Raw genomic sequence first — 12127 nt, 5'->3', positions numbered from 1 at the left:
ATTCACTTATTGAAAAGGCGAAATTCTATGACAGTATAGTGCTTGAATTCACTGAGCTCATTCAATGACCCATTCTTTCAGAAATGTTTATAAACCTGACTGCATGGCAGGGTGCTTGATTTTATACACCTGTGGCAATGGGTCTGAATGAAACCTGAATTCAATGATTGAGAGGTGTGTCCCAATACTTTTCTCCTTATAGTGTATGTCAGGGCCATGTGATTTTGAGTCTCTGCATCCTGGTTCTCGCTGTGACATGCGGTACGTGGCTGATGAGGTGCCGGAGGGGCAGGAATGTGACAGCCCCCCCCCCCGTCTCCTGGCACTCTGCCTATGATGACCCCCTTCCCTTTGACGGCAGTCTGGGCCCTGGTACCATGGCACCAGAACGCCACAGCTTACATTCGCCGCCGTTTCTGATCTCCCCCAAAGACACAGAGCGGCTCGGTTACTACGGCTACAAGCTGCAGCCCTGTGGTGCCGGAGACGGAGAACTTTCCTAAGCACAGTGATCGGTGGGGCTTTAGCATGACTGTTATAACAGGATGTGAGGGTGGCTCGCCGTCACTGCCACAAAGCGGGGACATGCATGGGAAACGGTGATGCATGCTTTTTGTGGCAATGCGTGGTGTCTGCCATGGCGAATGATGTCTGCTCTGATTCCTGGCATCCGCCGTGATGCCCGGGATCTGTCATGATGCGTGATGATCCTACGCGATTCGTGGAATCTACCGTGATGAGTGGGATCCTCCGTGATGTGTGGGATCTGTCGTGATGCGTGGAATGCTCCGGGATGTGTGGGATCTGTCCTGATGCGTTGTGTTCTCCGGGATGTGTGGGATCTGTCGTGATGCACGGTGTCCTGCATGATGCGTGATAGCCTCCTGGATGCATGGTATTCTTCATGTGTGGTCTCTACCATGATGTCAAGTGTCTTCTACAATATGCAGTGTCTGCTGTGATTTGTGGTAGGCTAGGTTTGACCTTATTAGGGGACAGCCCCCCCCCCTTGGATTACTGGAGTGGGCGGAGTCTGTCCTGGGTTGCCAGATGAGCTGTGTCACAGACATGGTGGGGCATGGTGGGAATTTGCAATGCAGGCCCTGGAAGCCATCCGTCGTGACTCCTCTGAGGAATGACCAAGTATGGATTTCAGCAACAGATCGTTGTGTCACGCTGACATGTCAGAAGGAACGGCCACACAAGAGAAATTGATTATTAATGCGTGTTTACTTTTTATCTGTCCAAATAAAATATAGCCTGTATAATGAAAGCAACAGGAAGTCTCCTCGTGGGATTTTATCACATTTTAAACTATTACCCAGGGTAACAATGCGTGTAAGAGCTGTCATTACACTCTCGAGTTACGATCTCGGATCGCCGCTCTCCTGGACGTGCGTGGGAGCCCCCCTCACAGTGCTGCTTTTCCGGTGTGAGATCTCGTGAAAATGTGTCTGCCGTCCTGCCCTGTGTGAAGAAGAGTGAGCAGATCACGACGAGAGAAAGCGAGCTTTAATTTAATATTGACACGCCAGAGATTTAATGTGTCGTTTCATGCTATAACTTCATCCGCCCCGCCATTAAACAATTAGAAAATGATCGATACCAGCGAGGCGTCGGAGCAAACGATTGCCCAGAAGACCTTCTCTGCCGGCTTTATTCCCTGAAGCCACGACAGAAACAGTGGTTGCAGAAGTGTGTTTCTCACACTGTCATTAATTTTACTGAGAGCCCATAACTGTGCTTTCAAGATTAATGATTCTGACAATATTCCAATTTCAAGGATTGGGCCTCTGTAGAGATCGGGAGAGATCCAGGGCCCCGGGAATGGCAGAGAAGTATTAACTGGAGCAGATAATCAGTGTGAGACTGTAGCTTAGGTGTGTATTACACCCCCGTTACTATAACCATCATTAGAACTGGTACGTGTTCATTATCGAAAAAGCAGTTTGATTATATAGAAGCTGAATATAACATGCCATCATAGTACAATTTCTTCGGTGTCTGATTTCGACAGTATCACCATACCGTGTTACTGTAAAAGCATTAATTACCTTATTGAGTGTCTCCAGATCTCTTAAAAGGCCCCACGTTCTGTCAGGACTTTCACATCGCGGCCGCCTCGCTAATCAAGCTAATTGTCATCAAGGACGTTCGCAATCTGCGAGGGGCAATCGCGACACTGCAGAGGGATGCCGTCCAGCGGTACGTGCAGCGCCGCATTTCTGCATTCCTTCTCTTGGCACCCCCCCCAGAATATTTATGTATAGGCGCATCCCACCTAAGGTATATTGATTTTGGGGAGGCACATGAGGGAAAACTAGATTGGGGGGGGGGCGAGGCTAGGGAGGAATTACAGTAATACTGTACCATGATATTAATGGTAATTTGGCTGCCCCAAGCGGGAAGTGCCAGAATAGCATTGCTTTTTTAAAGAAATGTCAAAATACCGTATTCCACGGTATAATGGTGGTGTTAGAAATTGTAATCCACCGCAGCTGAGTGCTGGCCAGGGGCGGAGCGCTGACAGCAGGATTTGTCAACTGGGGGTGCTGGCACTTAAATTTAACGACCGGGACTAGAGGGTGGTGGTAGAATTTGCCGACTGGGCGGGGTCGTGGCGGCTAAATGTGCCACCGGTAAATAGCAGAGCAACACATTTCTGGCACATCGGGCATTTTTCGTGGCCGTCGGGGAGCTGTTGTCAGCTTATGGGCGACTCCCGCAACTTCCAGCAGAGTTGGGATGTCTGGGCGAGATGCACATTTCGAGTTTCGCTTCAGAATGGTAGCAGTCGGTCAAACTGAGAACCTCCAGCAGAAAGCAATTAACGTGGAATGATATTTTTAAAAAGCCACGCGATACCCATAAACCCAAGTAATGTGAGCAACATAACCGTTTCATTGTTTTTAAAATGTGTTTCAGCATTAATTGTTAATTAGGAGTCGCAAGCATTAGAGTATTATTGTTGCCTGATGATTCCACATTGCACATGCTAGCCATTTAGCTATGTTGATGCTCCCCAATGGGATTAAATGTTTCTACCATACATCCTCACCTTCAGAAAGTTTTGCCAGAATGCACTTGAGATGGGGCTGAAGGAACAGTTTGTGTTGTTCTGCCATAACTGTAAGGCCACGAACTGGGTCAGTGCCAGCTGGCTCAAGCTTCCAGGTCATTATAGACTTTAGCACTTTCATGCCATCCCTACTGCCTCGTGGGAACCTTCCGGAATTTCTTAGAAAGCCGCCTTGCCCAATGAAATGCAGCTAAGTGCAGTTTAGACGCCTTCAGTGGCGTCGGTTGGCGCACGGGGGAGCATGTACACGGGGGAGCGTTGGGGGGGGGGGACGTGGGGGGCATTCCCATGCTCCACACCTCGGTGGAACTTTTTCAGCAATTATGGCAGCATCCTGAAGCCATTCTGTGTTTCTCCTCCTGTCCTGGGCATCATGGGATGCCAAGCGTTTTCCACTACAATTTTAAGCCTCCCATCTACATTCAAAATCACCCCCCCGGTTCTGGGAAACTCTTATTTTGCTATAAATCAGAGTTCAATCCAAAGTATTCTCAGGTAAGACAAGGAGAAAATTGGATTAGCAGCATGAGGAGTCTGAGAAAAGTTGAAAGTGCGGAGTTTCCCTGCGTATTCTCCATTCAGATGAGACACCGTCCGTCCTGTGTGAACCCTACGAGTGACAATGGAGAGACTCACTCTCATTTCCGGGAGCTTTTCCTCAGAGACTGACACTTCCCTAATAGTCTGTTTTTTGTTTTTAATGGACAGACATTGGACAGGTAATTTACGTTTGTTGTCCACAGAGTCATTTAGGCAGCTGAAGGAGAGCACAGGAGCCCAAGTCCACTGTTAAACTCGTTAATGGCAAAGATTTTAATGAAAGAGTCTGTCCAACCTGCATGCCGTCTCTTAAACCTAGAATATGATGGGGTCTCATTACTCATGAACTGTCAGACTGAAAGGTCACACAGGTGGGGCATCACCTGGCCTTATCTCTCTCTGGCTGGTTCCACCTCGGCAAGAAAACAACAGTTTATGTTAACGGTATCAGGATGTATTTTAAGTTCCAGGCTCATATGTGAATCCTTTATGGGAATCTGTCTGGGGTGTAATTATTTCTTTTTCTCTCAGAAAAAAATCACATAGAATTTTCATTATTTACAGAAGTCCAGCTTGGCTTGAGTAAATTAACGGTACATAAATGGCCTGAAAACTTCATTAAGGTTTATGATTGCAGAGTCAGGGATTCTTTAATAGCCAGATGACACAGTACATAATCCCCATTTACAGTTATACAAATGCTTGTGGGAGTTTTACTTACACAAAAATGTTCTGAGTGTAGAAAGAACAATGCTCAATCCAAGCAACTAGCGGAGGTGGAACCAAGGCATTTGATTTGTTGGTCCTGCCTCCTCTAGTTGCTTGGACCCACCAGCTCTACAATCTGACTGGTTATCTATCTGAAACTGTTCCTTCTATCCTCAACATTTTTGTGTAAGTAAAACTCCCATGAACCATACAAATGTCCCTTATCTTCAAAAATTCCCAAGAAGAAGAAGAAGTAGCTTCTTCTGGTGTCAGATACTACATACTGCTGTGAATGTATGAGAGATCTCATCCAATCTTATCATGCTGGCTGGTGAACCATTGGACCACCGGTTTCTTGGTCCTTTCTATCTGAACCTACAGTAGGAACGTGGGTCTCTCACGGCACGAGTCCACAGCAGCTAGGACCCGTCTAATAAATGAATTTGTTGCATGGCCTCCGCATATGACCTCTCTCAGGGTGGTAATGACCCTAACCCAGGGGTGGCCAGTCTTACCCAGAAAGCACTGCTGGATGTGTGCGGGTTATCGCTGCAACTCCCTAATTAGATTACTAAATAGAGGACTGATGGGCTGAAGAGTCCCCACACCTGGGTTTGAACAGCTGACCTAAAGGTCATGCCGAAAACCTGCGTACGCACCAGCCATTTGCGGATAATATTGCCCACCCCGGCCCTAACCTCTCTGAGGGTGGTACCTGTTATTCACTGAGGGCAGTGATAACTCCCATATGTTACTAAGGATATGGGGGGGGGGCACGGTCCCTATAGGATGAGAGAGTCAGGTGACCTGAACCTCATACCTAGTGACTCCATCTCATCGCTCCTTGGGATGTGGTCAGGCCTGGTCAGTCCTATAGACTACAGCTTATAATTTGAAGTCGGTCTTAAACCAGCACTGGATGTGCCCCCCCTCCCTGAGGGTAAAATCCTGGTCTGCTGCTTTTCAGTTTTTTGAGTCCCGGAAGCTTCTGAGGGAGGCTGCGATAGCACTGTAATTAGAAAGCAATCTTCGTTTACAGCCAGCCGAAACCTGAATTTACTCTCTAGTTCGGAGCAGTGCGAGCTTTGCCTGACTGGGTCGCCGGAGTGCATGTTCCGGGGGTGAGACCACTGCTGGCCTTCCTTAATCTGCAGTGACATTAATGGTATTGGCGAGAAATGCAGACCAACAAGCCGGGTTGTGGATGAGGCACGGCTGGTATGTGGAGTAAGGTATACTGAGAACATTCCTATAGAGAAACAAACAGATTTAAACATTTAGCCCTAATAATTTAACTTCATTAAAATTAGCAAATTTTTCAGAGAGGTAATCATCATGTGGAGTATTTGTAGAAGAGTTCATCTGACTGGCCAGCCTGTATTGGCAGGTGCAGACCACAGGGAGGCGCTCACCCAACACACCCTCTCTCTCTGCAGTCTCATGATCATTCCTTCCCGTGTCACTGGTCCGTCTGTCGAGTTCCCCTTCTTTTCTCCTTTGCAGTGCCCCCCCTCCCCCTTCTGTAAAAGCCGAAGTGGTGCATTGTACATCTCTAGGGGCTGGCTTGGACTCCGCTGCCCCCTCCCTCACTCTCTTCCGCCCCCTGAGCTTCGAGTCACAGCTGATAGGCTCCAGGCCGCCCCACCGAGCTGCTGTTCGCCTCCATTTGTGTGTAAAGTGAGCTGCATCAGAAAGGCACCAAACCCTGTCAAATTGCGACTCGGGTAGAAGCCCCCATTAATAATCATAATAATGCTTGTCGCTTTGGTGCCACTCGCCGAGTCGCCCGTGATGTTTTCAGAGTTACTCAGCGATTAAGTGGGACTTTAAGACTCCTCTGCTTATTTTTTTTAGGACTGGGTTGCCATCTTAAATAAATAATGAACCGCATCTCAATTTGTCTTTAAGTTTTATTTCCGGTTTTGTTCTTTGTTAGGCCTGCGGGATTCACCTTCATTTGAACTTTCCGTATTTCATGCTGACGCTTGCCTATAATCCATCTGGTCTTCTGTGATTTGACAAGAACGTGTGAACTTGCCTTCGAAGACACACCGAAGTATGTTTCGCTAATTCCTACATGAGAACATCAGTGCCGGAATCAAAGTGCTGCGACTATAAGAGAGACCCAACGCTGAATCTTGATTTAAAGCGTCCTCAGTTCTACAGTGGGGGTGCGGGCTTGTGCATTTCTCAGCTTGCACACGTCGGGGAGCACGTCCGCGGGACGAGTGGTTGATGTTCTTCAGCTTCAGGCATTCGAAATTCAGCTCGACACAGTGCCCAGCGGTAGTTGGATTAATAGGATCCTTGGCTTTTACTAAATTAACAATTATTTGTAAGCCGGAGAAGATGCACAGTTACTCTGCATTTCTCAGTGAATGCATTGCAGTTCGTGATATAATGGATCTTGAATAAGCTTTCACAGACAGTTTGATATTAATATTCGAGAGCCGGTAAAGGGCCTTGTTTGTGTAGGTGCTATTATCCTTTTGGCGCTTTAATGGGAATGTGTGGAGAGGATGTTTGCCTGCTCTGTGCCGGGGCGGGCAGCGGGCAGTGGGGTACCCGTGACTCATGCCTGTTGTTTGCTTTTATTGTGAAATGACAACTTCTAGAAAGATCGTGGTCGCTCTTGAAATCGCCTGCCTCACGTTGTGTTTAACCGCCAGACAGGATGTATTTGTGTGGGCAGGAGTTTGCCTCTGCGTACATGAACATTACCCAGGTGTGTGCGTGCGCGCATGTGTGTGTATGCGTGTGTCGAGTTTCAGCGGTCCCAGTGGATTACGGATGCTGATAATACTTTCAGAGAAACCTTCATCGTCGTCCTCATCACCTCATCTTCAGCTTGTGGCTTCAGCCTGTTCACTTGGCTTGTCCTCCTCAAGGTCACAAGGTCAAGATCACACGCATTGCTAGAGGTCTCCTGGCAGAACAGCTAGTTTTGTGGACGTTTAGCCCCGTAAATATGACCGGCTGTGTGTTTCTGTCAGAGGGGGCCATATAGGTATTAGCATGCTAGGTTTCATCCCAGCAGGTGGACAGATGTGATGATCATTGGAAAAGCCTGATGTAACTCATTCAGGGGGCGTTTTATATTCTTAGTAAATCCTCAAAATCTGCTGATAATAAGGACAATAACATAACTCTGCCTTTTTGTCAAAAGTAATTGCCCCTTACTCCATTAAACACGCTCACAACGGTTTGATGGCTTTTGGTACGCTAATGATACCCTGAACGGCACATAGGTAAATCTGCAGCACTCTGCAGAAATCTTATGGCTCCTGGGGTTTATGGTTATTTTCCAGGGAAATATTTGCAGAGTCATGTGATTGGGGGTTAAAGGTCGGCGTAGGCTGCAGCATTCGCATGTAAACACGCATCGCGTTGAATGTTTCATTGGGAAGGTTTATGTGGATTTCAGGTCCCCGTTGATGGCTACTTTTATATTCGCTCTTTCCAGTCACGTGGAAAAGTCTGTTATCGGGGGGAGATAATCTTTACCCTGCATGCGGCGGGAAAATGCATTTAAACAGACAAAGCTTGAACAAGTATATTTTAAAGATCTGTTGGAGTGTACGGGATGTGAAAGCAGGAAAATGCATTTCCCAAACCTACAGTAACGATGCCCTTGGTGGCGAATTGTGTGATAAATCAAATGTTTTATCTCCTGCTATTTGTTAAGAAGGGCTGAGAGGACGGCTCGCGGAAAGGCAGGGTAATTAGCCTGCAGATTAATACGTGGAAATATATTCAGTGTAGCGACGCTCCCGAGTGCAGGGAGAATGGGAGACGGGGCGGATCTTCAAATAGCGGCTGAATTTTAATGAAAAAAGGAATCTGAGAAATCCCCAGCTCCCCGCCGCAATTATTTCCCATTCACATTAATTATTCCTAACAGATGACATTAGTGACTTTGAGTTGTGGCTGTACAGGGAGCTAGTGGCTGGAATCCGGCCCGCTAAGCGCGGTCCCTCCCGTTTAGGGGCCGGTGACACTTACATCTGAGGGGGTGACCGCAGAACTGCACCTTGAACCATTTGCAAGATATGAAAACATGTCGATGGCAGCCGTGAAATGAAATAGGCAAGATGGTGGGATAATTGGATCATTTTCAGCTTCATTTAGAAAATAGAGAAACAAACAAGTCTGTCTATTAGTGTATGACGCACTTAGAAGGAGTTGATACTGTGGGTAATACTCTGTTTTGAGAGCCCCCTGCCCTCTCCCATGATAGCACGCAGAGTGTACATTCTGTTCAAGTAGACATGTGTTTATCTCTTTCAGAAGCTGCACTCCAAGATCTTGGGTCTGTCTTCCGGGGACCTGCTACTGGACGGCGATAGGAACCGGGGCGTCCCACTATCCCACCATGCTGAGTCTCCTCCACACGTGAGCACAAATCATGGGGTTCTCGCCTGAGTGCCGCACGGGGACAGGCGCGGCTAAAAAGTATGCCACACGGTTTCGCTGATCACCAAAACGGGTCAACGCCAGACTTCTCCATCAATACGGCTTGTCCTCCAGAGGCAGGATAGACAAAGGCAATATTACTTAGCCTGACATCTTTGTATTATATCATAAACGGATTGTATGAATATGACCTTGATCGCAAGGACCTGAAAGGAACTGAGAGTTCCTTGCATTATCCTGATAAACGTCATGTAAATGTGAGGCGATCGAGAACATTCACTAAGCATTTCAGGGTAATAACAGCATTTGTGAGTGTGCATCAGGCTGCGCATATGTCCATGACCAGGGAAATATACTTTGTGGGCCTAAGTGAGGACAGAGGCCTGCAGATCAATTGAAATTCTTCTCTTGTATGCAGTCCTTCCAGACGAGTCTTCTGGTCGCTTAGAAAATGCACATTTCATTTGTGCGATCAAGTGACCGGTGAGCAGAAAAAGGCCGCGCTCGCATTCAGCGTAATCTCTCTCTGAGCTCACAGACGGGTCTCTATTAGAATGTTCCTGCTTTTTGAAAGTCACCAAGGCTGCTCCTCCAGGCCACAGCAGCTAAGCGCACTGCGCTCGGGGTAATTTAATAAAGGGGTAGGGGCACAACGTAAGAGTCACGTCACTCTGCCCCACCTCGGTCCGTCCGCGTTACGTGGGGGGCGGTGCAGGGCTGTAGGGTCACGGCGTCGATGTAGAGCGCTGTTTAGCGCTAAGCTCAGGTTATTCGCTTCCTTTAGGTAGTGCCACCATCTAACTATGAGGTCTGAAGAATTTAATTAGCCGTCGAATGAATGGTACTCCATTCGGGTGATTTTTAGCACACTTCAGTGCGTAAATGAGGTTAAAATTGAGCGCATTGGTGAGGGCCTCTTTCAGAGCGGGGGCGGTAAATGCCGCCGTCTGCATTACCCACGGAGCTCATGGGTTGTTATCATGAACACTGTCATCCGACACCCCATACCCCCCCCCCCCTCCAAATTTATCTAGAAAAAATACAAATTATTTGGTAATTCTTTACATTAACTGCACCTTCATAATGCATTCATAGAACATTCATAAACAGCTTGTAAATGTACCATAACATCCTAACGTACATTAACAGCTTTAATATACATTAATACTAAACATTATATGACTATACCATTCTAATATTTGTTATTACCATATAATGTTTGTTATTATTGCATATTATAACTGTTAGGTTAGCTGTTGTTACATGTTAGGATGTTAGAATGTTAAGGTATACTAATGCTGCTTATGAATGTTCTATGAATGCATTATGAAGGTGTCCTGCGTGTTCTATGGATGCATTATAAAGGCATTATTCAAGTGCAGTTTATGTAAAGCACTACCAATTTAAAAATTAACAGAAATAATAACAGTAATAATAATAGTAATGACAATAATAATAATGTTTCAGTTCACATGGGGAACATGCATGACACGTATGCATGCTGCTCTATGCTACGATGTGTAATTGCCCTCAGCATGACACATATCACACAGTTTCTTCAGGTACACAGCTACACCATCCACACCTGTCACCCTCCAGATGAACTTCTTCCCTCCCTCCTTCCCTGTCACCTTCCCTGTCCTCTTCCCTCTCTCCTTCCCTATCCCCTTCCCTGTCCCCTTCCCTCTCTCCTTCCCTATCCCCTTCCCTGTCCCCTTCCCTCTCTCCTTCCCTGTCACCTTCCCTGTCCCCTTCCCTCTCTCCTTCCCTATCCCCTTCCCTGTCCCCTTCCCTCTCTCCTTCCCTGTCACCTTCCCTGTCCTCTTCCCTATCCACTTCCCTCTCTCCTTCCCTGTCACCTTCCCTGTCCTCTTCCCTATCCCCTTCCCTCTCTCCTTCCCTATCCCCTTCCCTGTCCCCTTCCCTCTCTCCTTCCCTATCCCCTTCCCTCTCTCCTTTCCTTTCTCCCATTCTCCCCTCCCCCTTGTTTTTTGTGAAATATTTTTGATAACCACAAAAGGGCCGCATAGTGATTAGATTCCTCTTCCGTTTCCCCGTTACCATAGCAAAGCTCTTGAATTATTAACAAAAAGATTAGTCTGCGCATTAATCATTTTCCGATTATAACACCCCAGACACATTTTACTCGTCTATTTCTCAGACACGGACCATGGCCATTTTGACGCACTAAGACTTAGACGTGATAGCAGAAGTAGCAGTAATAATCATGACAATACAGAGGACAAAAGCAGCTTATGCATGTAGCAGTTAACCCGGGAAAAGGCCCAACAGCAGACGTTTATCTCTTCAAAGGGCCTCCATGGCTGGTCCCCATGAGTCGCGTCACCCGCCTGCACAAAAACAGGGCCTCATTACGGAGCCGGAGCCAGTGCTGTATGGGACTGGGCCCAGGTGGCCTCAGGATGAGCTGTAGCGAGTGCTGCTGAGATTCTGTTTGCTTATTCCTCCCACGCAGGACTGATTACACTGACTGAGTGTGTGTAGATATGGAACACCTGAGAGATTGCTATGTGTGTATAGATCTGCAACACCTGAGTGATTATTGTGTGTGGATCTGTGGATCTGTAACCCACCCCAGAGTATTTCTACTCAGTGTTTTAAAAATCTCTGTAATGCTCTACTCCCGCTGGGATAAATGTTTAAAGTCAGTACTCTGCTGGACCTCTCAGTGTGCTGGAGGATTGCTTGTAGCAGCTATTCAGTGTTAAATCTCAACAGAGCCATGTTCTGCTCATAAGAGAAGACCTTACAAACTAGCATAACTGCACTGCAGTAGCAAATGTCTCCTATTTGACCTGAGTGGCTCCAGCAGGTCTTTCTCTCCGTGAACCTCCCCAGGAGACCCAGCCGAGCGGGAGGGCGGGACTTCCTGTGAGGTGGCGGAGTCAGCTGAGCCTGAACGCGCCAATCGCGGCGGCCTGTCCGCGCAGCAGCTGCAGCAGCAGCGAGATTTCCCTGTCCAGCGTCTGCAGCGAGTACTCCAGCAGCTCCTACACCTGGAACGACGGCAAGCTGGTAGGAAGCCGCGTTCTGTTCCGGCACCCTTCACTTCTTGCCCCCAGTACTCTGTCACTAGTACCACTCCTCAGGTGGTTCTTCACGAAGGTCCTCCTGCTGGAGTAAAAGCCGATTTTGCTTTTGTGCCATCGGGCTTGTGTGGGAGCAGTTTAGACAGGATACGCGTCTCTGGGATCCCCGATAGCTCAAAGTGCAGCCGTACATAATGCATAAAATTCGGTTTCCTTTAATTACAGAAGGCGTTTAATTTTAATAAGACATTTTTTGAGCTTTAGCTCAAATGTCTCTTCTGCTATGTATGAAAAGGCCTGAAATATTTAATTGCAGATTGAGGCTGGCAAAGTAATT

General features: G+C 47.3%; 1 protein-coding gene across 8 annotated transcripts in view; it reads left to right on the top strand.

Moving 5' to 3' along the window:
• The window catches only part of LOC111857178 (nck-associated protein 5), a 119271-nt gene that overhangs the window by 79468 nt on the left and 27676 nt on the right, over positions 1-12127 (top strand). For all 8 annotated transcript variants that reach the window (XM_023837743.2, XM_023837744.2, XM_023837742.2 and 5 more), the window contains 2 exons: positions 8615-8719; positions 11600-11776. In XM_023837743.2, coding sequence (XP_023693511.2) covers positions 8615-8719; positions 11600-11776 — 282 coding nt within the window. The remainder of the gene's footprint in view (positions 1-8614; positions 8720-11599; positions 11777-12127) is intronic.

The sequence above is a fragment of the Paramormyrops kingsleyae genome, chromosome 16 (assembly GCF_048594095.1).
Source record: "Paramormyrops kingsleyae isolate MSU_618 chromosome 16, PKINGS_0.4, whole genome shotgun sequence".
NCBI classification, from domain to species: Eukaryota; Metazoa; Chordata; class Actinopteri; order Osteoglossiformes; family Mormyridae; genus Paramormyrops; species Paramormyrops kingsleyae.
Note: the sequence above shows the minus strand (reverse complement) of the source record. Positions and strands in the feature narration are given on the sequence as shown.